This window comes from Primulina eburnea, chromosome 15, assembly GCF_022965805.1.
Source record: "Primulina eburnea isolate SZY01 chromosome 15, ASM2296580v1, whole genome shotgun sequence".
NCBI lineage: Eukaryota > Viridiplantae > Streptophyta > Magnoliopsida > Lamiales > Gesneriaceae > Primulina > Primulina eburnea.
In genome coordinates, this window is record NC_133115.1 from 1,397,715 (window position 1) to 1,422,125 (window position 24,411).

General features: G+C 33.4%; 2 protein-coding genes and 1 long non-coding RNA gene across 5 annotated transcripts; 2 read left to right on the forward strand and 1 right to left on the reverse strand.

Moving 5' to 3' along the window:
- Positions 1-4,259: 4,259 nt before the first annotated feature.
- On the reverse strand, positions 4,260-6,235 carry LOC140815254 (uncharacterized). The gene is made up of 2 exons (XR_012114311.1): positions 5,951-6,235; positions 4,260-5,395 (listed from the first exon to the last, which is right to left on the reverse strand). It is a non-coding gene; the product is annotated as an uncharacterized lncRNA (long non-coding RNA).
- Positions 6,236-12,884: 6,649 nt separating this feature from the next.
- Positions 12,885-16,716, forward strand: LOC140815030 (cytochrome b-c1 complex subunit 6-like). 3 transcript variants are annotated; one of them, XM_073174132.1, is made up of 5 exons: positions 12,885-13,037; positions 13,165-13,200; positions 14,030-14,114; positions 16,239-16,328; positions 16,403-16,716. In XM_073174132.1, coding segments are annotated over exons 2-5 (210 nt in total). In that variant the 5' UTR covers positions 12,885-13,037; positions 13,165-13,198; the 3' UTR covers positions 16,436-16,716. The 3 variants fall into 3 exon arrangements, with proteins under 3 accessions (XP_073030233.1, XP_073030234.1, XP_073030235.1); XM_073174133.1 differs by having other exon boundaries at positions 12,899-13,037; positions 13,115-13,200; XM_073174134.1 differs by having other exon boundaries at positions 12,913-13,037; positions 13,134-13,200.
- Positions 16,717-17,429: 713 nt separating this feature from the next.
- Positions 17,430-20,826, forward strand: LOC140813688 (uncharacterized). Its single transcript, XM_073172327.1, has 2 exons — positions 17,430-19,331; positions 20,444-20,826. The coding sequence occupies exon 1, from the start codon at positions 17,485-17,487 to the stop codon at positions 19,321-19,323; it is 1,839 nt and encodes a 612-aa protein (XP_073028428.1). The 5' UTR covers positions 17,430-17,484; the 3' UTR covers positions 19,324-19,331; positions 20,444-20,826.
- Positions 20,827-24,411: the final 3,585 nt, after the last annotated feature.

Consider the following 24,411-nt stretch of genomic DNA (forward strand, 5'->3'; position numbering starts at 1 on the left):
CCAGTACTGTGGTTTGTCTGATCAGACGTTTATTATGTATGGGTCACTTGCTTTGAAACATCCTCTACGCAAAATGATGAAGTTATGTATGTTCAAGTATGTTCAAGTATGCAGCATGTTTATGAAAAGTTTAAGTTATGGCACGTCGAAGTATATATGTACGTATGTTCAAGTTTTAATACGCAAGTTCAAGTTCAAGTTATGTATGTCCTATTTTAAAGTTGAATGTGATTTTATTATGTAGTACTCGTTATTCCAGTTTATACGTGTTGAGTCTTTAGACTCACTAGACTTGATCGATGCAGGTGAGTATGTTGTTGAGGAGACAGGAGGTGGCGACCAAGGGGCAGGCTTGGACTGAGCGGGAGGCTAACCCGAGGACCGCAAAGTTTATGTTTTTACGCCCATGTTATTTTACGATTTTTATGCAAGTTCAAAATACTCTGATGTTATGTTTCATTTCAAGACTTTTGGAGCAAGTGTTTCTTTTTAGCAAATTTTATTGGTGATGTCGATTTCAAACGTTTTTATTGATGAAGGATGTAGTGACGACCGTATTTGATTTCATTTCCGCATTCCTTTTAGTTTAAAAGAAAATTTTTAATTTTTCCGCAAATTTTGAGTAGTAAAAGTACGGTACGTTACAGAATCAGTAATTGTCTGCTGGAATTCTTGCTCTTCTGCTGCTGGATTTTATCTGTTGTCTGCAGCTGGATTCTAATCTGCTGGAAATGTATCAGCTTCTGAAATATCATCTTCTGCTGAAAACTTTGCATTGCTACTGAAATGCTGGAAGTTCGGGTTCTCACAACATTCTTGGATGATCAAAAGAAAGAAAAAAAAACATTGATAGAATCAAGTTGATCTCCTTCGGTGCAACATGATGAAATGAAAAGAGTGCCGCAGCATCATCGAAAGCATCCAAAAAGCAAGCAGTGACATTATTAGTGGTGTTTGAATTGTACTTTTATTATGGAAGTTGTTCTTCTTTTTCTCTTGGATTTGAATGGTTATGGATTTAGCGGTTTGATCATTTTAATATGCTTATGGATTGTTATTTTCTTGTTCATTTTCACGTGTTCTTGTGTTCCTGAGGTGAAAATTTGGATTTTGGACGTGTTCTTGTGTTCATGCTCAGGTGAAGGTGTACTGTCTCATATGTGTTGATCAGCTTCTTTTCTGCAAATTTTCATCCTTATTTTTTAAAGGTATAGGTAAGTCATGTAATTACCTCATATTTTCTATGTCTTGGATTATTCATGCCATTGAATCAGTCTTAACATACATTATTTGCTCTATGATGCAAATTCTCATGTCTTGCAAAAAAAAAAACTATATTATGAAACGAGACATGATTTGCACTATGATGCACTATGTTTTTTGCAAATCAATTTAATTTAGGACATGGCTCAGTGCAGGGGGAGCTAGAATTTTGATTCAGTGTAGGCCTCTACATTCAAGACAAAGGAAAAAGTAAAAAAATATATAAAATAAAAAAACTGGAAACTGAACAAATTTGGACATATAAACAAAATTATTTTATATTTCATGGCAATATTTAATTCAAAATTTTAATTTGAAACGTAATATCTTATCACAAACAAAATTATTTGCCTAAATCTATTTTACATACCTAAGTAAGAAGCCCAATCTATAATGAAATTAGAAAAGTGACGAATATGGTGACTGGAGTGATATTTATTCGGCCGTACGCATCAGGAAGAAATGATTTGTGATTTGTGAATTGTGTAATTAGTTGAATTGCAAACAAAGTTAAAGAAAATATTAAGGTAAGGGCTGGTGTAGCAGATTATTTAAAAAATTATTTTTTTGGCCCACCTATATATACTATTTTTTTTGACCCAGTGTGAGCAACAGCCCACACTGGGTCTGAATAAGCTCCGCCCATGGCTCAGTGCTACAACCACTGAAAGGTCTAACCAAGTCATTTGAATCATATTGTAAAGAGTAGCTGAAGCACAAGCATAGCACCTCTGTCTCAACAACTTAATTTGTACACTCTTCTTATACACTTGTATCGCCCTCCAGTGAGCTCATTATAACTCAAATCTAAATGAGACACAGGTCGACCCCATGGCAGCAAGAAAAGGCGATCTTGTGCTATACTCCGGTGATCTCTTTCCTACCGAGTGCTCCGCCCCTGTCAAATAAAGTATAGGGAGAGAACTGGAAGGAGTTTATCTATGGAAAGAAGCCTATTCAGGCGGATAGAATCATTTCGTATTGTGTGACAATGAAACTTCCTTTTAAAATAAAGCAACTCCATCAAAGGCGGAAGCAATTGAAAGGAAAGCTACTCTTGCAACTCAAACCTCAAGTACGGGTGTTCTCTACTCTTTCATTCGAAAAAAACGACATGCATATTCTGCTAAAATACATTGGATTCTGTCTATGCTTTTCATATTCCTCCCTCCTAAAAATAGCAAGTGTGCTGCTTGAGACCAACCAATAAATCTTGATCACCAAAAATCTGGTTATCAAAATGCAATATATATCTTTGATACCTCATGGATGGGTCTAGTACCTTTGGCTCATCCCAATCCTAAATGGAAGATAGGTCCATCAAGGGCTCATGTATTCTCCTATAAATACCAAGTTTGAGTGTTCAGTTAAGGTAATTCATTATATTGTATTCAGCAGCACCCTTAGCTGCTCCCCCCTATCCTCAGTCTCTTACTTGAGCGTCGGAGGGGCTACGCCAGGACATCCTCCTGGCCCTTTCCTAACGATTTTATTTGTGATTTCAGGCTCAGGGTAATTTCAAAACCTGCGTCTGGATTAGTGACACTTGCTGGAAGCGGACCCTAAATTTCCCGTGATTATCAATTTTATTTGAACAAGATAGGAATACTGTCAAGAACATAGGGAAAAACTCCTATAAAGTCAAAGAACAAAAAGTGGCTCCTACAAAACCAAAGGAAAAAAAGTGGCTAGGAATAATTAATCTAAAGCAATTGTCAATGCAACTTCTATTTTAACACTGATAGAATCAGATTTCATAGACATACATATACATTGTCTTGAACAGCATCTAATTTAAACTGGCATCTCAATAATATATTAAACAAGCTCGGTTCCAACTCAAAATAATAATTTGCAACAAATATGACAATATATCAATAACAATAACAACTCTAATTATCACTATGATGCATATATTTAATTATTTCTTTGAGTTCCTCAGATATCTCTGTCATCTTCAATGCATTTTTCCGATTCTCATGTGTTCATCTACTTGAGCATCTACTAATTGAGTAATTTTTTCATACTCTTTTGGATTTCTACTCGAACTTGCGTAAGATGTTAAGGTTGAACATTTCTCGCCAGTTGGAGCAAACTGTTTCTTCATACGTCCATCAAATGATCTCAATGCCTCTTCTCTACTCCAATATGACTTGTGGAAAACCCCACTATATTTATTAACTTGTTGACGAGCCTCTCCCCAACTCTCATAAACATCTAGTTTTCGTCCAACAAAAACAACACATGTTTTCCTTTTTATAAAAATAGGCATTCCTTTTTTGTATTTGCCCTATTTTCAAATCAACCAATAATTAGTAATTAAAAACTAAGATATTAATTACAATAAATTTAATTGGCACAAGAAATGTTTTTTTTAATAAATATTATAAAGATATTGATAATTTATCAAAATATGATAAAATTGTGGTATTTAACTTTTCATTACAATACGAGGTTTTCGACACTTAATATATTATTTGTTATGTACGGAAAAAACCTGTTGAATATTTAAAATCACTAGATTCGATCAGTGCAGATGACCAAGATTGAGGAGGGGCTGATGGTCCAGGGAATATGCATCTAGTTGATATTTTTACTAGTTGTGGAATTTGAATAAAAAATGCTGCTCTAGTTCATTTTGATGATGGTTAAATGTGGAATACACTATTGAAATTGGTTCGTGCTATTCTGAAAGTGTTGATGGTAGTTTTATATCTTATTTATTTTATGCAAAAATTTTGCTTCTACGGTTAGCAAAATCTAGTGCTAATCTCGCTTAAGTTTGAAAAGCTTGGAGCTCGACATCCATACTTCGAGATGCTTCACGCTTTTTAGAACATTGATTATAAGTGACACGTACTAAATACATAACAATACAACAGAGTAATTGGTTTCTTTTCCATAACAAGTTGTGGCATGATTCCAAGCAACCACGTACACTATTACATTTTGTTTAATAACAAACAAAACTCTTGTCCTTTATTTCTCGACTACACCCAACTCATCCAAGAGTTCCACTTCTAATACCCTTTGTCTTCAGCACCTGCATACCAGTGTTATAATTAAAACCATAGTTGTCAAGGCGCTAGGCGACGTCAAGGCGATGAGCCACTGCCTAGCGCCCGAACGCCTAGGCGACAAAAGGCGATCGCCTAGCCACGAGGCGATAATATAGAAAATAAATAAATAAATATTCATCAAAACAGCCCCATTGTAGTCAACAATTAAACTTCCCCTACCAATACCCAGTTCCACGACTATTTACTGCAGAAGTTTACTGTCATTGGTGCGCAAACAAAAAACCAGAAACTATAATGAACAAGACCTACAGCTAGAGTGGATTGACTCGATGACAAACAAAAAACCAGAGAGAAAGAGATGGTGCGCACTGCGCAGAAGCTTCAATCGGCAGAAAGAGATTGGTGCGCAGCGTGAAGCTTCAATCGGCGGGCCTTTGGACGATTGTAGGAATACGTATCGACATGCGAACTAGGATATTTTTTTAAAATAAATTACTTATGGGCTGAAATTAGTTATGGGCTTATTTAATTGGGCTTTGGGTCATTAAAAAATAAAAGAGAAGCCTGCTGCAAAGAGGCGGAACGCCTGGACCGCCCGTCGCCTGGAGAAAGGCGCGCCTCAGGCGCTAAAGGCGCTCGCCCAGCCATGCACGTCGCCTGGTGGTCATCTGAGGCGCTGAAGCGCCGCCTAGCGCCTCAGGCGCGCCTTTAACAACTATGATTAAAACGTCATGTTTTTCATTGTCCACAGTTTAATCTCTTTTTCATAGGAATACTGACGATTGACGTTGTATCGAGGATTTTTTGATGGCACCTCTATATTCTTAATGACAGATGATTAAAATTGAAAAAAAAATACAGACCAATAAGTTAAGATCGTGAGTTGATCGATAATGTAACCAAAAAATGCAAGCTACTTGAAAAAATATATAATTCTCCTATTTTGTGGTAACATGTATAGTTTTACTTTTCTTCTTCTAATTTGAGTTCTAGGATCTATAACCGAGTCCATCTATAGACATACAGTTCGACCTGGAACCGAAACCGGTTCAATGTAACCGATTCTGGAACCACCTCAGATCCATTAGCAAATGGATAAGGGCGGTTTTTCACTTAGGCCATCTCCAACGCTGCACCATTTTGGTGCAAAAACACCAAAATGGTGCAGCTTTTCTTCTCCAACGGGCCCACTCCTTGGCGCAGAGGTATGTTTCTTTTTTTTTTTGATTTTTTTATTTGCATTTATTATAAATATTATTAAATAAAAGTATGATATTTATTTAAAATTTTAATAATTAAATATTTAATTATATAAATTTAAAATTAATAATTGTTGATTTTTAAAATACTTATTTACGTTAATTATTATTAATTAAAGACTAACTTGATTTAATGATTTATAATACATATAATTATAAATACAAATGTTTAATTAAATTATAAATTCAAATATAAGTTTATTAATAATAAATCTTAGTTATAATTATAAATATATTAAATGAAAAATAATAATTAATATATGTAAAATAAAAAGAATATTTCGAGAATATTCTTTTGATGTAAAATTTGAAGTAAATGAGTTGGAGATGAATGTTATATTTGGTGCAGAAACTGCACTATTTTGGTACGTAAACTACACCAAAATAGATTTATGGGTTAGAGATGACCTTATAGAACCTATTACCGATTGGATCCGGTAAGAACATGAACAAAAAGCTGTAAAAAAAAAAATTGAAAACAGTCGTTGGGTCAAGTTACAAACCCTATTAGTTTTTTTAAAAAAAACTCAGAACATGTTGGAACCGATCCGGAACGGATCCATTAACTACGTGAACCGAATCGGAACCGGTTGTGGACAGGTTCTTACCGGTTTCGGCACTGGTGGATCCGGATCTACTCCGAAACGGTTAAACATGTCTAAGTATGATTAAACAACAAAATAAATGAATCAAGGATTTTATGGAACAATCATGCTAATCTCAGTAGCGCGCACCTGGACTGCATCTGATCGAGCACTTGCGGTCGCACCTAGCCGACTCCCGAGCTGAAACATTGAAATCAAAAGGATTTAAAAACTAAAGTTTCGTACGAATTATGTATATTCCTAGCTAGTAAAACAATTTGAGATCGATCGATATGAGATTTACGTTTTTGGGGATTGACGCAGGCCGTGGAGCAGGCATCGTAACAGTCGGAGGCGTCGGGCTTGACCCCCTCCATATGAGCTGAAATCAGCAGCAGAACCACAAGCGCTATCACCATCTTCTCCATCGTTATCGTGTCCCGATTTATTTTGTGTTCTCTTATTTTAGTGTAAAGTTCCGCTTTTTGAAATGCTTACCCCCATCTTTTAATGGGATGGCGCCAACTCTCCACCGCACATTAATCATTATTTGTCCATACCTTTGCGTGTTATACCCTTGGTAGGATGATCAAATTTTTTTATTAATCGTCCGAGCTGTCTCAAGCGCATCGCATCGCTTTTCATAATATTTTATAAAAATCACGATATTAATCGTAACCAAACCGCACACGCGGTGCGATTATTTTTTTTCCAAGAACCGCATCAAACCAAACCGCACCGCCTAAACCACTAGCCATAATATTGGGCCTAGAATTATAATAATTTGTAAACAACATATTTAAATAAAGAAGTCATCATTCATTATATCACAACTATGGTCAAAATTATTATTCTTACAAATAAAACTTATCTTTTTCTTAATTATTCTTCATATTAATGTTTTATTAAAGTATTTATTTCTTTTGCTACAATATTTTGTTTGAAGTTCGAAAATAAAAAAAAAATAGTGTAAATGTCATTTTTGTTGTGAATGTGTTGTGATGTTAAATTATTAACTTAGTTTTGAATCTTGATTATTGTTTTATCTATTTTGATCTTTATATGCTTTGAACAATATTTTATATTTAAAGACAATATATTTTTTTTGTTTTCAAATAAATTAGAATATATGCTCTAATATTTTTCATTAAAAAAACCGTAAACCAATCGCAACCGTTCAAAACCGTAATGCTAATTTTTTTATGTAAAACCGGAATAATTTTTCAAAATACTAACCGACCGCATATGGCAATTCAGTTTGAATTTTTTATAAAACCCGCAAAACCGCAACATGATCACCCATACGGTTATGAGACCTAATATTTAATAAATAATTAAAGGTCCGGAATACCAGATTTCGATTTGAGACCTAATATTTAATAAATAAATAATTATAAATTTGGGAAATAATATTTTTGAAAAAAATATTTAATTTATTATCAAAAGAATCGAATTTGATCCAAACTCGAACAATTTTTTTAAAAAAACAATCAAATGATTGAGACTTGGATCTAGCTCAACCCCAAAAGCTTGCTCAAAGTTCCAATATTAACATTATTTCAGAGCTCAAGTTTCGTCATTATGTATTGGACTGCTCATAGTTGGACCACTCGTTCTGCCCATAGTTGATAGTTGGGTTATTTATAAACTTGGTATAAGATATAAAATTCATTTATGTAAAAAATTAATTTTTTTTAACTATTTCAAAGTATGAAATTAAAAATATTTAACAAGTTTACGTGAAAATATAAAGCTATCACTAATATATGGGGATTTGATTTAAAAAAAAAAAAGACAGGGAAGATTTTTGGTGGTTTTCTTAATTTTTCCAGAATGGTTTTTATTGTTAATAATCTTTAAAAAAATTTGCCATTTTTACCTACTCTATTTGAGTAAAAAAAAAAAAACTTGATGAACTTTCCAAGGGCAGGTTCTTACGCGTTACTCACACGTCCGCCACTGGAAACATCACTTCTCGTCCGACTTGCATGTGTTAAATAGCACACTGAAATATAACGTTTGTTAGGATCACACGCTTACCATTAAGTCAAATTTTATAGCTATTAGTTAAGACATTATTTTATTTTCTTATACTTGTGGCGGTGTAAAATACGCCTAATTGGGTGTTAATGAGTCGGGCAATTAGACACACGAGTCTGGAGATGTGTGTGTCTATCTATTGCTGATGTCGTATATCTCTTATAGATCAGTCTTACTTTTTACCTACCGCTGGCCCTGTACTCAGCAGAGACATTATTACCTATTAAGATCTGGAGTCAATCTTTTATGGCTCACATATCCAACCAGATCAAGCGGCACAACATCAGCAGCTTGACGCACGAGAACTTCCTAAGAGGTCACCCATCACAGTATTATTCTCACTCATGCACGCTTAACTCAACAACGTTTATTAAAACCCGATCAACATACATTAATAGTCAAATTTTGATAATTTTTTTATGACATTTAATAAAATAAAATACATAAGATTTTACTTTAATTAAAATACATATTTTACTCATTACCATAAAAAATGAAAATTTAAGATTTTATATAAAATATGTGTATTTAGATATAATACATCGGACTATATTATATACAATCCATAAAAAAAAATTAAATAAAAAATTGACGAATACAGATACAATGTTCTGATTTAATTTTTATGGATACTTAGAAAATTCCAATTATTTATTTTTGGGATATTATTCAAATAATTAATAATTACAATAATCAAGAGATAATATCATTGAATTTGATGAAATTCTCTAGTAAAAAATTTATATTTGATTATAAAAATTGGTAGGATCAAACGCTAATCGTTAAGTCAAAAGTTATAACTATTAGTCAAGACACTATTTTATTTCCTTATACTTGTAACTGTGCAGAATGCACCTAATTGGATGTTAATGAGTCGGGCAATTAGGCACATGAGTCTGGAGATGTACGTGTCTATTTATTGGTACTGTCTCATATCCTTAATAGATCAATCTTACTTTTTACCTACTGTTTCCCTGTACTCAGCATAAACATTATTACCTATTAAGGTCTGACGTCACTCTTTTATGACTCACCTAGCCAACCTAATCAAGCAGCGCAATGTCAGCAGCTTGACACAAGAAAACTTCCTATGAGGTCATCCATCACAGTACTACTCTCACTCATGCACGCTTAACTCAACAACGTTTATTAAATCCCGATCAATATACATTAATAGTCAAATTTTGATACTTTTTTTAATGAAATTTAATAAAATAAAATACATAAGATTTAACTTTAATTAAAATACATATTTTACTCATTACCATACAAAATGAAAATTTAAGATTTTATATAAAATAGATGTATTTAGATATAATACATCACACTATACTATATACAATCTATAAAAAAAATTAAATAAAAATTGACAAATACAGATACATTGTTCTGATTTAATTTGTATGGATACTTAGAAAAAATCCAGTTATTTATTTTTGGGATATTATTCAAATATTAATAATTACAATAATCAAGAGATAATATCATTGAATTTGATGATATTCTTTAGTAAAAAATTTATATTTGATTATAAAATCGAATTAAATTAAAATTTTAAATGATGGATTTAGAGAGTTGGTTAGGGGAAAATAAAATATTTATTTCTACACGTCGATCAGATTATAAAAACTTGGAGCACAAGTACCTAATGCTAGGATTTGATTTATGGAAACAAATACAATTTAATTAGTAATACGAGGAAAGAATCTCCGGTGGCCATCCACTTTCCTACCTTAGAAATCGAACATTCAATGTATCAAAAAAATTAAAAAGAATTATAACATTATGTTCAAACCATTGGGCAACAATTAATCTTCTTTGAGGCATTGAGTTTTGGAAACGATACACGATCAAGCGAACCCTAAATAGGATATATATATCCAACGTCTCTATAGTACACAACTCCCTCTGAAAAAAAATCAATCAAGAATTTTGCTTCGTAATAGAAAAATGGGTGCTTGTGCTAGTGTGCCGAAGGCCATGAGAGGTGAAGTCACCGTCGAACCACCGCCAGAACAGCCGAAGGAGGAGACGCTAGTCCCCACCAACACGACGGAAGCGGAGGAGACCAAGGTAGAGGAAGAGAAGATGGTGGTGGTGGTGGAAAACGATAACAGCCAGTCTCTCAGAAATTTTCTTGTTGAGGTAATTATATTTTTTTTTAATTCAAATATTCGTTATTAATTTTTTTTCATTTTCTAAAAATATTATAGTATCATGCTATTGTTTATTCATTTAATCTAAATGTGCTAGTTTCTTATTGATTTATCCAATCATTTGAAGTAAATTCATTCCCGTTTGTCAAAATTAAAATGATACGAATTATTTATCACTTTTTGGAGAAATTACCTTTTCAATATCGCATCTGCCTTCTTCACATTTTCATGGAAATTTGGTAACAATAAAACCAACTAAAAATCCTATCCAAAATTTTAAGACGTGATTTATCTTGCGTTTTTAAATAAAATTAAATATAAATTATTAAAATGTTTTATAAGAAAAATATATAAAAATTTATATAGAAACATATATATTACACATACGTAGTGTGCTCGGATCAGGGGCGGAGGTGGTGCAGTTTTTTTTAAAATAATGTCAATGTAAATTTTGAACTAATATGATATTAGTTTGAGTAGATCAATTTAAAATTTTAAAAGTTTAAAATTTCAGTCCGGACAGAGCCATATCTCTGACTCCGCCACTCGCTCCAACTCAATAATATATTAATTGATGTCATTAATGAACGCAGGAGGAAGCACCAAAAGAACCCGAGGGGAGCTCCAAAGCGACAACAGTTCCAGAGAACGAGATTGAAGAAGAAGAATCAAGGCCTGAACCAGTTCCGATCCCAGAACCAGTCGCTGCGTCCGAATCGGAGGAGAAATCCACCAAGGCTACTGCTTGAGGAGGATATTTTTATTTATTATAATTAATATTTTTTCCTTTTTTAAAAAAATTAGTCCCTTGAATCTTTCGATATTTGCTTTTGATGGTATTCAATTCATTGAGATCAATATTTCTGTAAACGGATTTATTACTATCTATAATTTTGTTGGGAATTTGATGGGTGTATCTTCTTAGATAATTGAGCAATCTAATTATATCTTGGATTTGCTTAATCATCAAATTGGTATATATATGTTCATATTTTGGTCGTCGTTTTATGATTTTGGTTATTTATATTATCAAATTTAAGTCTATTCAGTCTTTCATCTTTCGAGTTTTGGAAATTGTAGTCATTTTTAATCGAGAATGCTGATGACTGCATTAGTTCTACATCAACGTCGTGACGGGAAATTGATTAAATTAGAAAAGAAATAAAAGATTAAAATTGAAATTTGATAACATAATTCACAGAGAACTTTGAAAATAAAAAATATATGACAAAAAACATAAATTTCTCAATTGGTCATGTGTCAAATTGACTAAAATGTATTTACGTACAATACAGATTATTTATCTCGAAATTTGCACATGAATTCAATTTTTGCTTAAAAACCTATGGTGATAAATTTTTATAACATTTGCAGCAATAATAAATAATTATAATATAATAAACTAGTATGTGTATGTATTGCATGCTTGTACAGTTTTTTTTAACAAAAAAAAGAAAAAAAAATTGATAAAATGAGAAAAAATACAAATATTTAATGTATAGGTAGAAGATCGAGAACAATTTTGAAAAATAGCGTTTGTGTGAGACGGTCTCACGGGTCATATTTGTGAGACGGATCTCTTAAATGGATTATCCATGAAAAAGTATTATCTTTTAAGCTAAGAGTATTATTTTTTATTGTGAATATGAGTATGGTTGACCCGTCTCACAGATTAAGATCCGTGAGATGGTTTCACATGAGACACACTCATGATACAATTACAGAATGATTAGTAAATTGAGAGTGATTAATAACTACTTAAGAAGGACATCAGTTTTTTTCTCCATCTCATTCAACATGATTTTTTTTTATTTATTTTTTACATAGAAAAACTATGGCTGGATCCATCCATTATCATTATTCATTGCTACTATTTAATCTCTGAGTCATCACTGCCCTGCGGCGTGATTCGTTCTCATTCGACCATTGGTATTAAAAATAAATAAATATTTCTAAAAAAAAAATTCTAAATTTATTTGTTTTTTATTAAAATTGAAGACATGATAGTAACTACTTAAAAAGGACACCAAATTTTTCTTCAAACTTTACCCTTATATGATACTAATTTGAGTAGGTCTCTTGTGAGACGATCTCATGAATCTTTATCATCGAGATGAATCAACCTACCGATATTTACAGTAAAAAGTAATACTCTTAGCATAAAAAATATTTTTTTTTTTATAGATAACCTAAATAAGAGATCCGTCTCACAAAATAGACCCGTGAGACTGTCTTTACAAGTTTTTGCCTACTAAAAGGTTTTTTTTTAAAAAATTTCAACACACTTTTATTTTTATATTTTTTATTTCAACAATTCAAATATCAATTTGGTCCCTCCATAATTTGTAGAAATTTCACTTTAGTTCATCGATAATAATAAAAAAGATTATATACACACGTATAATGTGCAAGTGACTAGTTTAAAGAATCTATGGTCCCTGTTCCAATTTCTTATTTTTTTTGGATAAAAACTGAAACTAAAGTCGTAGGTGGTATGATTATTCGACTTTTGTATGGACTAAAACCGAATCGTAAATCCTCGATTCCGGTTCGCCCCGAAATCATGTCACTCGATTTTTGGGAAGTTTCGAGCACGCTGATTGGTTGAGGGACATTCCTAAACCTAAACCCCCAATTTCTTCAATTTACACTGACCATTCTCCCGTCTCCGGCTTGCGTCGCACCTCCACTAGGCTCCGCCGCCCGCATCCACCGGTAAGACACTAATTTCACGTTCACATTTTAGATCTTATCTTGCCTGTAAGATCTCTCAATTGCCGTTTTAACTTCAGCCACATTTTCGATTGCAAGATCGATTGAATTTGGCCGAATTTTTTTGCAGGTTCTCTCGCTAGATAGTTTTCTGTTGCTTTAACATGTAAGTCTTATGTTTTTTTCCCCCTTATATTTATTGTTAAAGTTTTTTTTTATATATATGTTCCTTATTTATCGATCCATATTACCAAAGCATGTCCTGCCTGCCACAGTTGATATTGGAGGTTTTTTTTTTAATAATTCCCTTTCTTGAAGCATATAAACTTAGTGAGATTCTTAAAAACTGGTCTGTAAAGGTAAGATTTTTCTTGTCGTTTAGTGTGTGTTGTTTGTATTTCTCGATGCCATTGGGCGTTGGTGTGAAAGCCAGAGGCCAAGTTTCTTGTGATAAAGCCAAGTTATTGTAATTTGTGGATATACTTATATTATTAGGACCTTTACTCAAGTCCATTGATCTGCTCATTCCTCGGTCTCCACCCATAAAGATGCCCATCCAGTTTGGAAGCAACTATACCCTTTTATCATTAGTTGGTGATGGATCTTGATTCTTGACCAATATACATCCTTGGATCATCCTTAGTTTTGGCTTGTATCCTGCTTGCCCCGTGATTTTATTTATTTTTTAGAAGTAATGTACTTTCACAATTTTATGAAAATCATTGTCTATTTGCCGAGACTATACATTTAGCTTTTCTAAAGAGGCTTAGCTTATCTCTGGACGATTAATTTTATTTCTTTCTCAAAATAAATTAAGGGAATCTTCTTTCTGTCTCATCACCAAGCCAACACACATGCTTGGAAACTGTAATTCTTTCTTACTTTAGAAATGTTTTCGTACATTAGCAAGCAGATTGCTTAGTATTTATGTGTTTTTCTGAATTAGAGGAGTAGCACCCCTTTTCTAAACTCTTTCATGTATTTGTGTCATTTAGGTCGGACGAAGAGCCTGTAGATCCGAAGAAGGAATTCGAAGATCGATGTAAGGCGCCATGTACAAGGCCACTGAAGGAATATCAGGTGATTTTAGTTGAAGTTAATTTAACTCAACAAAAATTAACTCAACATTTTATTTGTTATTGAATTTTCGGTTATTCCTTTATTTTCTTGTTTTGGGGCTTAGCATATTTGATTGCAGCATTTTCCTTATCAATAAAGATAGAGTAGTTTTACTATTCTGGCATCTCTGAGTGCGCAAAGGCCTTGCTGTTGTGTTTTAGACATGCTCAGACATCACTATTGTCATAATATCATCTATGCTTTGATAACCTTTTGCACAAATGCCAATTCAAAATTGACTTATTCCCTGAGTTGGAAATGAATTTAGCATCCTTGCTATTGTCTTATCCTGGAGAAAAATGAGGTTTTTTAAATTTAAAAGTAATCTGGAGTTTGTGTTGGTCATGACTCATGTGCGTGCATGGGTATGTATGCTTGGTAAACAAAAATTAGATCATAAACACAATGCAGGGTACTTGTACTTTATTAGGTATTGTGCACGCAATTATAGTTTAATTGATATCATCCTCTCTTTTTTTTCTCTTTCTGAAACAGTATATTTGAAGTTCAGACTATTGTTAAATGTTATGTTACAAACAGTGCTTGCTTTTGAAGTTCAGACTATTGTTAAATGTTATATTGCAAACAATGCTTGCCTTTGTCTTGCTACAAAATAATATTAATATGCACTTCAATGTTCGCAAGGATCAAGTTTTAGTACGGTCACTGCTATTTAATTTATGCATTTGTTTTCTTGATTGTGAAAAGATCAATCAGCTTGACTACATTCGGGGTGATATCTAGATGTCTCTTTTTGCACATTTTGTCTGGTAAGTAGAACTATTGAAACTTGTAAAAATGGGAGTCCTCTTGGGATAAATCCTGTTGAGCAGAAAAATGAATTGGTGAACCTGTGAATTATTACCTTGGTTGGAACGATCTCAGTGATGATTGGATATGGCCAATGGGGATTGAATTCCCGCAGATCAGCTTTGGAGAACTCTCAAGGAATATCAAATAAGTGGAGCCATTGAACAAATTTAGTATTCAGGATTCAGAATAACAAAATCATACACTGTATTTTCTCTGCCACTTTTGTTAATGAAAAGTAAAATCTCTGTTTGTTTGGGATCTCAAGCTCCTCTAACCTAGACTTAAAAATTATTTGATCAATACATTAGAAAACTTCTCCCAAAATTTTTCTTTTGAGAATGAGTAAATTTTTATTTTAACAGTAACATTTCAAACACATCGCATTTGCTTTCACAGATTTATATCCACACGACACTTAAAAAATTTCCAGTATTTTTTTTGTAACTTTTGAGATGAGTTGAGAGGCCAACCAAATGCCATCATTCTCTTTATTAAATTGAACGTCACTATTTATTGATTTGAGTTATGTTGGAGTGTAAGAAAAGTTCTAAAAATGGATACTTCATGTCCTTTCTCATATTGAGTAGAACGTGTTTCCATGATTCTATGACATTGATATATTATGCTATTAATAGTGGAATATTTTTTTAATAATAATAAGAAAGAAATTGCTTTGTGTGATGAGAATACTGTTGGACACCCATATCAATCTTGATGGTCAGAATTGATGCATAACCATTGGCATTCTCTTGTTGAAGATAGTGTCAAAATTTCCTGTATGTAACTAAGAGTCCTGGTTAATTTGGTTGTGTTCTAGACTGTCCTTCAATTGCCTGTCATGGATCATTTGCTCATTCTATACAATCTTCAAATAACATGGCTTCTGCGGTTGAACTGTGGAACTAATTATTTCCTCAATTACATTCCTAATTGATTTTGACGAGTTTTAGTTGTCCTTTTTTTAATCTGCCTACTCCTATTATCATCAAGTAATGTGTAGCAAAAAAAAAAAATCTCTTTTACAAGCATGCATTCTGGCATGAAATAAACCCTTTCAGTGATATGGACGGATGATTTTATCATATAGCAGTTCGTAGTTCACTCTCAGTTTAACCATGTCGGAGTGTATCTATTTTTTAACGGAAGGCAATATTTCCATTATTTCTCCAATATTTTTCCTTCATGATTAGTGGTCTGCTTCATTGGTTATATGGCACACGCTACCCAATCTGTGGTGTTACAGACTATGTTAATCGCCTGAATATTTGGCAGGCATGTGCTAAAAGAATTCAAGGGGACGAATCTGGTCACAAGCACTGCACTGGGCAATATTTCGATTATTGGCGATGTGTCGACAAATGCGTAAGCCTCTTTCCCTCGTATTTTTGGAGCATGGCATTTTTGTTAATTTCCTGTTGAAAATTTTCTGTGTGCAGGTCGCTACTAAGCTATTTACTCATCTCAAATGATGGGATAACTGAGCTGATGGATGCACCAAAACCAAGCGGTTCAGTTCTTTTGTTTCTCACAAGAAACGCAATGATGCTTTGTTTGCAACCCAACTGGATGGAATTTTTTTGATAGATGGAGACTTGCTTGATGAATAAAATACAATGGCTTTATATTGAATCAATAGTTTGCTTTTGCTATTCATGATATCTTCGAAATCAGTCTCTCGCAAAACTAACGTTTGCGTCAAACTCATTTATGTGCACAATTTTTATGCAGTCATTTGTGTGTGTTTTTACCATTGAATTTTTTTATTATCCATTTTTGGTTTCTCGTAGAAATCGTTTACTCTAATTTCATAATTCAGAAGATAAAACAAAAGTATAATTTTGATCAAACAGAAACAAAAGATTAGGCAGAGTTCATTAAGTTGAGTGGATAACTGGGTAATTTTGAAAATATCAATCAGATTAAAAAAAATTGCCATTATGATTCCTCAAAATCGTATGGGTTTGTTTACTAAAACAAATGTGTGGAAACTATATTTTATGAACAGGTTTGGAAAAATGGTTTTCTTGGACGAATTCTAAACAAAATACAAAAAATCACATACAAAATATTTTATTCATTAATCAGTATATTAACAATAAATTGTTTATTATGTTTAAGATATGAGTAGTCACTTGTAAGACGGTTTTATAAATTTTTATCTGCGAGATAAGTAACCTTACTAATATTCACAATAAAATTAATACTCTTATCATAAAAATAATAATTTTTTATGAATGACCTAAATAAGAGATCCGTCTCACAATTACGACCTGTGAGATCGTCTCACACAAACTTTTGCTTTAAGATATATATTTTTTCGGAATAAAAAAATCAAGATTATTTTTTAAAAACAAAGTTTAAAACCAATGATTGAAATCAAGCTGATCAAACCAAAGATTTAGGTTTGGGTTTGTTTGTTTGTTTTAATTTGTAATGATTTGATTTACTATTTAGCAAACAGATAATCTTGATTTGGTTCAATTATAATCCCAAAACAAGAGCGCACCGAAATCAGGAGATGGCACCCTCGCCTTCTCCTCATTCTCCTTCCCCTCTGCGAAAGCTTCTCAGAACCGATCCGAAGCCCAAGCCCGTAGCCGCTCCTCTCAACTCCGCTTCGTCTTCCTCGACCACCACAATTCCGCTGACCGAAAAGAGGACCAGAGACCAGCCCAATTTATCCGATTGCCATTGCTGTGGCCGCCGAATCAACCACACAAATCCCAAGGATCGCCTGCAACCCTTGGACAGCATTTGGCGCATCGTCCTCCTTTGCAGGAAATGCCGCAAGAAGCTCAATTCGGGTCAAGTATGCCCTTACTGCTTCAAAGAAACGGAGCATTCGGGTAATCTTTTCAGATGTTGTGTGTGTCAGCGTAAAATTCATAAAGATTGTGCCGGGGAATACAGGACTTGCGCGCCGTTTTGCTATTTGGGCGTAGATTTGGGTTTTAGGGTTTGCGTCGATTGTTGGGTTCCGGATTCACTTAAGAATTCGATTAGGACTTGTGGGAGGAGCGAGGATAAAGACGCGTCCAAACACAATAGTGAAGCTAAGGATTCCTCGGAGACGCCTGTGAAGGATTCTTACGGTCACGTTGAGAAGGTGAAGATGGCAATAAATGACAAAGATCAGGCATTGAAGAAGGCCACAGTCGCCAAGAATACTGCAAATAATGGGAAGCTCACTTTTGATTTTGTGAGAAAGAAAGATATGGACGAACAGAAGGATGCGAGTTCAGATTGCAGCGGAAAAATTAAGGTTGTTGGTGATGCAGAGTTGGCTTTTAGATTGCATAGAGCGATGAATAGTTCTCCGAGGATATTGAGGGATAAGTGCCAGGTGAATTCGTGTTCCGGCGACTTGAAAAATGGTAATTTGATGAATGTTTTAACATGTAAGAGATTAGTTACAGGGGGAGATCAAAGTGAAGATCAGAGTGCTAATAGTGCAGAGGTTGAAAGAAATACTTGGACTGACAAGAAGAATTTGTATTCTGATGCTAATGAATTAGCAGTAGGGCCATTAATGTACAAGCGGGAGAAAAAGAGAAAGACATGGCAGGAAATTAGGTCTAACGACTCTACCCTGCCCGAACAGATGAATTTCAAGTTACAGCTGGAGGATTCTGGGACTGGAAGACCTATCAGGTGGAATAGTGATATTTGGGAGATTTTAGTTTGTGTCAGTTCGGATCAAAGTGGTCCTTGTATCAATATAAATAGATTTGGACAAGATCCTGTAGTTTACCAGCGAACTAGATACAGACAGACAGCATGCAAAGGAAATGGCAGGGTAGAATGCAGCTCCTTTGACAATCGAAGAGCTACATTTGAATCTCAGAGTCATCAATCAGATGATATAACACATGAGTTGCCTTTGGTTGATTCGGGGACTGTTTGTGTTGCCAGGTGCAATACTGAGGTAAAATTGCCAATTGGAAATTGCGATGCTGAAAATGACCGCTATAATCTGAAGTATACCAGGACTGATCGTGGTTTCAAGTGTGGTGAGATGGTAATTTTGCCAGACAGGAGTTGCAATGCAGAGAGTCACCGGTACTTTGTGAAGTACAGTAAGAGGATAAAATGTACTAAATCTGGTTTGACTGGACCAGTTTCTGATGCTTTTCTAAGTGAAAAACAGGATTTTGCACCTTGCTTAATTGACTTGCATGCTGGGTATTCTGAAAAATGTGATGGCGAGTTAAGTTTGCCACTTGGTGGCAACGATGAAGAACTCGACCGGTATTTTTTTAAGTATGTCAAGAGGACGAAAGGCTCCCACTCTGGCTCAGCTGTTGAAGCTAATCTGCATTCTGATTCAGAATTGAGGACAATCAACCTTCATCAGTAAAAACAAACGTGCGTGGTGCATTGTCATCTACTTCTCTATTCTTACCAATTTGTTTTTTCAGGCTGATTTTTATTACTGTGATCAACTTACCTTAGTGAAATTTTGTTACTCGCGTAACTAATCTGATTTTTTATGTCCTTGTGTTTCATAGTTTTCCTGTTTTTTTCTTTGGTTGCAACTGCTTGTGGAACACTGAAAAAATTACAGGATATTTAGATTCAAACCATGACTGGCCATCTGAGCAATAATCTTGAGAGTTCTTCTCCTGATTAAAAATATTAACTGTGTGATTGCCCACCATAGAAAATCAAGATGTGACCACATAAATTTTAAACGCTTTTGTGAAGAATTGATGACGAAGAGAGTGGACCTGCCTTTCGTTGATTCTTGTTTCTCTATGTTATCTTGTTTCATTATGTAATTCGTTTCCATGCATTGCCATAGACTTCGATGAAACAGGTATGATTCTGTTGTAATATGGACTCTTTTTTTAGGCTGTAATATTAACAATAGTAGCAGCTTTGTTTGTTTATTGGTGTACACGTTATATATAAATAAGTAAAGTTGACAGATTCTGATATATATAAGTACTGCTGTGGACATGTTCTGGAATGGACATGTCTGACAACTTATGTTGCATTTTTTGTACATAAATGTTGTTTTTAGATATTCATTTGTACATATTGTTTGGTATCTTAAAAATGTCAAAGCAGATTATACTAAACACAAGTTGCCATTGGAAATGAATGAGCTTAAAGTGCGTTTATATTGTGTTTTGGAAGTTGCTCCATAATCATGTTGTCTGTTAGACTAGTTTGTGAGCAGCTTACTATGTGAAGCTGAGTTATTGATATGTTCCCTATTCCAATAATTAAAAAATCGGTTTTTTGAGTGCTCATGTGCATAAGCTTCCAGGAGTCAAAACTCTTAGATGTGAAAAAGGACGGGAAAAATCTACTTTTGGTCTCAATCAAGCATATCTTGTAGTGCTTCCACGCGCTTTTATAGGACAGTGTATGTGAATCGTTTAGATTCTCTGTAGGATGCTCCATATGTTGATAACTATTTTCATACTCACCACACGTTTATTTCTTTGATATTATTCTCTCCTCTTCTGCAGATGATTCGAGACGTCCCCAATCTCAAATGTTGATCTTTGGAAGCATTTCAGCTTATTAGATTATGTATTCCTTCACTCACTGGGCTGGAATACTAAAATGCTAAATGTTCTTTCTCGTCGGATTATCTCAGTCACACTTTTCTTTTTGATATGCAAATCTTTTTGTTCTGAATAGCGGCATTAGACTAATTTCCCGGTACGGAACCTAGTGTGTAGTTGTAGTCACTTCTTCATGCTGCATGGCGATCCGATAAAGTTTTCTTTAGTTAATTGATTTCATCTGCGGTTCTCATTGTGTATAGACTGTGATAAACAATGGTTTTAGCTGTCTTATTCTGAACACCTAAATAAAGTTGAAGAAAAGAAGCTTGTCTTGTTCTTCAGATTGTTTATTTGTCCAGCCTCATCTCATGCTGTTGAATCATCTTCTTGAAAATATGTACCTACCCATCATCGCTCGAGTGGAGGATCTTGCTCTTTGTGCCCCCCTTTACCTGTATTTAGTGTCAGATTGTGTCAAATTCTCCTAATTTTTTCGTCGCTTTTTCTTTTCTCCGAGTTTCCTATGAATCTGTATGTTCCTGATATTGAATTTATTTTTAACTTTCGATGTTAATATAGGGTGAAAATTGAAATAATGAATTTATTATTTCAATAAATTAATCAGTTTTTATTTTTTTTTCCTCTGGAAAACATTAATATCGTATTTGGATTATAACATTTAATTTGAGGAATGCAATTAGGGAGTGATCGAGTCAAGTTCCAGTTTTATCAAACGAATACATTCATGGTTCATAAGATTAATCGAGCTTTTATTGAACATAAATGAAATCAATAAATAAAAATTATAAATTTAAATATTCATTAAATTCATCAAAAATTAAATGGTTCATAAGATTATTCGAATTTTTATTGAACATAAATGAAATTAATAAATAAAAAATTATAAATTTAAATGTTCATTAAATTCATCAAAAATTAAATTATATATTTAGAAAAAAAAATATATTATTCTCATTTAATTTTAATTTTATTCTAATAAATAAATTTAATAGATATTTTGATATTTTTTATAAGTAAAGTTTAAATGTTATAAATCAAATATCATAATTTTTTTTTAATTTAAAAATTGACTCATTTACTTACCAACGAACATGTTGATTAACTAATAAGTTGAATATTGTAAAACTTGACATTGGTTCGTTTATCTTAACGAGCTCAAATAAACTTTTATTGAATCAAATTTTGAATAGTACACGAGTGATTTGATTCATTTACATCCCATAATTAAAAAAAATATATACCGACTTGAAATGTTGTGTGTTTTCTTGTATATCAGATGCTTCAAGTTGTATATATTAATATTAATATTTTAAGTAGGTTATTATGTATGGTTTTATTATTATGATTATGGTCTTATTATTATAGCCATATTATGATCTTATTTTTATGATTATGCTTGATTAATGAAACACATTGTAGTTGATTAAAAATTTTCTTTATTAAATAATTAATTCACTACATAGAACAAGACATTATTTATTTACCAATCGATTATCCGTTGCCTCTTGTAAATTATTTTTTTTGGAAAAATAGTCATTTTAATCATCTAATTAGTTGTCCTATTTTGTTTTTGTCCTCTAATTTATCAAATGTTGGTTTTAATTCTGCACCTTTGGTTTTTGTTGGTTTTTAGTCATATTTGGCCAGAATGTTGACATAGTGTTGGACACGTCAGCAATTTTCCGATACCACGTTATCATTTTTCTGGTATCACTACTACAAAAACGCAATACGACAACGGATTTTATCCGTTGTCGTAGGCCATTTTAAAACTGTTGTAACTGAGGGTGTTGTTAAAAGTTCGTTCAACGACACCGGTTTTTACCTGTGGTAGGTAGAATTTGCGACGGTTTTAAAAACCGTCCCTAATAATTTTAGCGACGGTTTTATCATAAACCGTCGCCAATTAGCGACGGTGAGAACAACCGGCGCTAATTAGCGACGGTTACGACAACTGTCGCTAACGTAGCGACGGTCTTCATATCATAACTATCGCAAACATTAGCGACGGTCTTGTATCATATCTTCCGTCGCTAAAATGTTTCGAAAAAAAAAAAAAATTCGTTTAATAATTTAATAAATCTAAAAGAAACTGACAATCGAAATAAAATCGTATAATAGAGATAAATTTAAGTGTTATGAAGAACTGAGAAAAATTTTATGTGTTATGAAGTAGTGAGAAAAATTTTAAGTATTGTGTAAAGTGATAAAAATTTTATGTGTTTTGAAGTAGTGAGAAAATTTTAAGTGTTGTGTAAAGTGATAAAATTGTGTAAGAGAGAAAAATTTTAAGTATTGTGGGGGAAAATGGAATAAAAATGGAGATATTTATAGATAGTTTGCGCGGTATTTTGTTAAACCGTCGCTAATTTCAAATTAGCGACGGACAGCGGCAACCGTCGATAAAAGTAGCAACGGTTATCGATAAACCGTCGCTATAGTGAGCGACGGATGTTCTAAATTGATCGCTAATTTTAAACATGCGACGAATGTCTTGAAAACCGTCACTAGTGTGTAGCGACGGTTATGAAAAACCGTCGCGAATTTGAAATTCGCGACGGGTTATGAACACTGTTGCTATATTTAGCGACGGTTTAGAAAAGCCGTCGCTAAATGTGGCAAAGTTTTTTTTAAAAAAACCGTTGTCTTTTGTCCAAAAAAACACATTAATAGACAACAGTTTTTAAAAACTGTTGTTGTTTTTCAAAAAAAAAATACGCTAATCGACAACGGTTTTTAAAAACCGTTGTGGATTGTCCAAAAAAACACGCGAAAAGACAACGGTTTGTAAAACCGTTGTCTTTTGCCCTAAAATAATACTAAAAGACAACGGTTTTTAGAAAACAGTTGTCTTTGACACCTTAAAAGACAACGGTTTTCGGTTGGGGTGAATGAAATCCGATACATAAATCCGTTAATAAAAGAATCGCAAAAGCTTTGACTGTATCGCTTACGTTATATAGGAATTAATGATTGGTTCTGTCTACAAGGATTTTGGATTTGTTCATAATGATCAAATCATATCTGGTCTTGTTTCCACTTTTCCAGTTATTTTCGATGCTATTTTTAAATATTGGATTTTCCGTTATTTAAATCGTGTATCTCCGTCACTTGTAGTTATTTATCATTCAATGAATGATTAATAAAGGTGTCAAAGACAACGGTTTTCTAAAAACCGTTGTCGTTTGTCTAAAAAAACATGCCAAAAGACAACAGTTAATAAACCGTTGTCTTTTGCCCTAAAAAAACGCTGAAAGACAACGGTTTTTAGAAAACCGTTGTCGTTGACACCCTAAAAACCGTTGTCTTTGGCCCCCTAAAAGACAACGGTTTTTGGAAAACCATTGTCAAAACTCACCTACGACAACGGTTTTCATTAAAACCGTTGTTAAAATCTATACGACAACGGTTTTTCAAAAAAACCGTTGTCGTAGAGGTGTTGTCGTTGGGCGTTTTTCTTGTAGTGATATCACGACATTTCCCGACGTCACGACTAGGGGTGCAAACGAACCGAATCGAGCCGAATAATAGTAAAAAAGTCAGGCTCGAATTCGGCTCGAAATAGGTATATTCGAGTTCGAGCTCGATTCGAAGTTCGATAATTTCAAATATTTGGGCTCGAGCTCGGCTCGAAATGAAGTTCGAGTTCGAGTTCGGCTCGAAATATTCGAATATATTCGTGAACTATTCGAATTATTGCTCGAATATTAAGGTTTGAAAGCTCGAAATGCTCGAAATATTCGAAATGTATGTATATATATATATATATATATATATATATATGTATATATATATATATAATTATATTATATTAATAAAATATTAAGGCTCGCGAACTATTCGCGAGCTATCGAACAAAATAATTTGGGCTCGAGTTCGGCTCGAAAAAAAGTTCGAACGTGTTC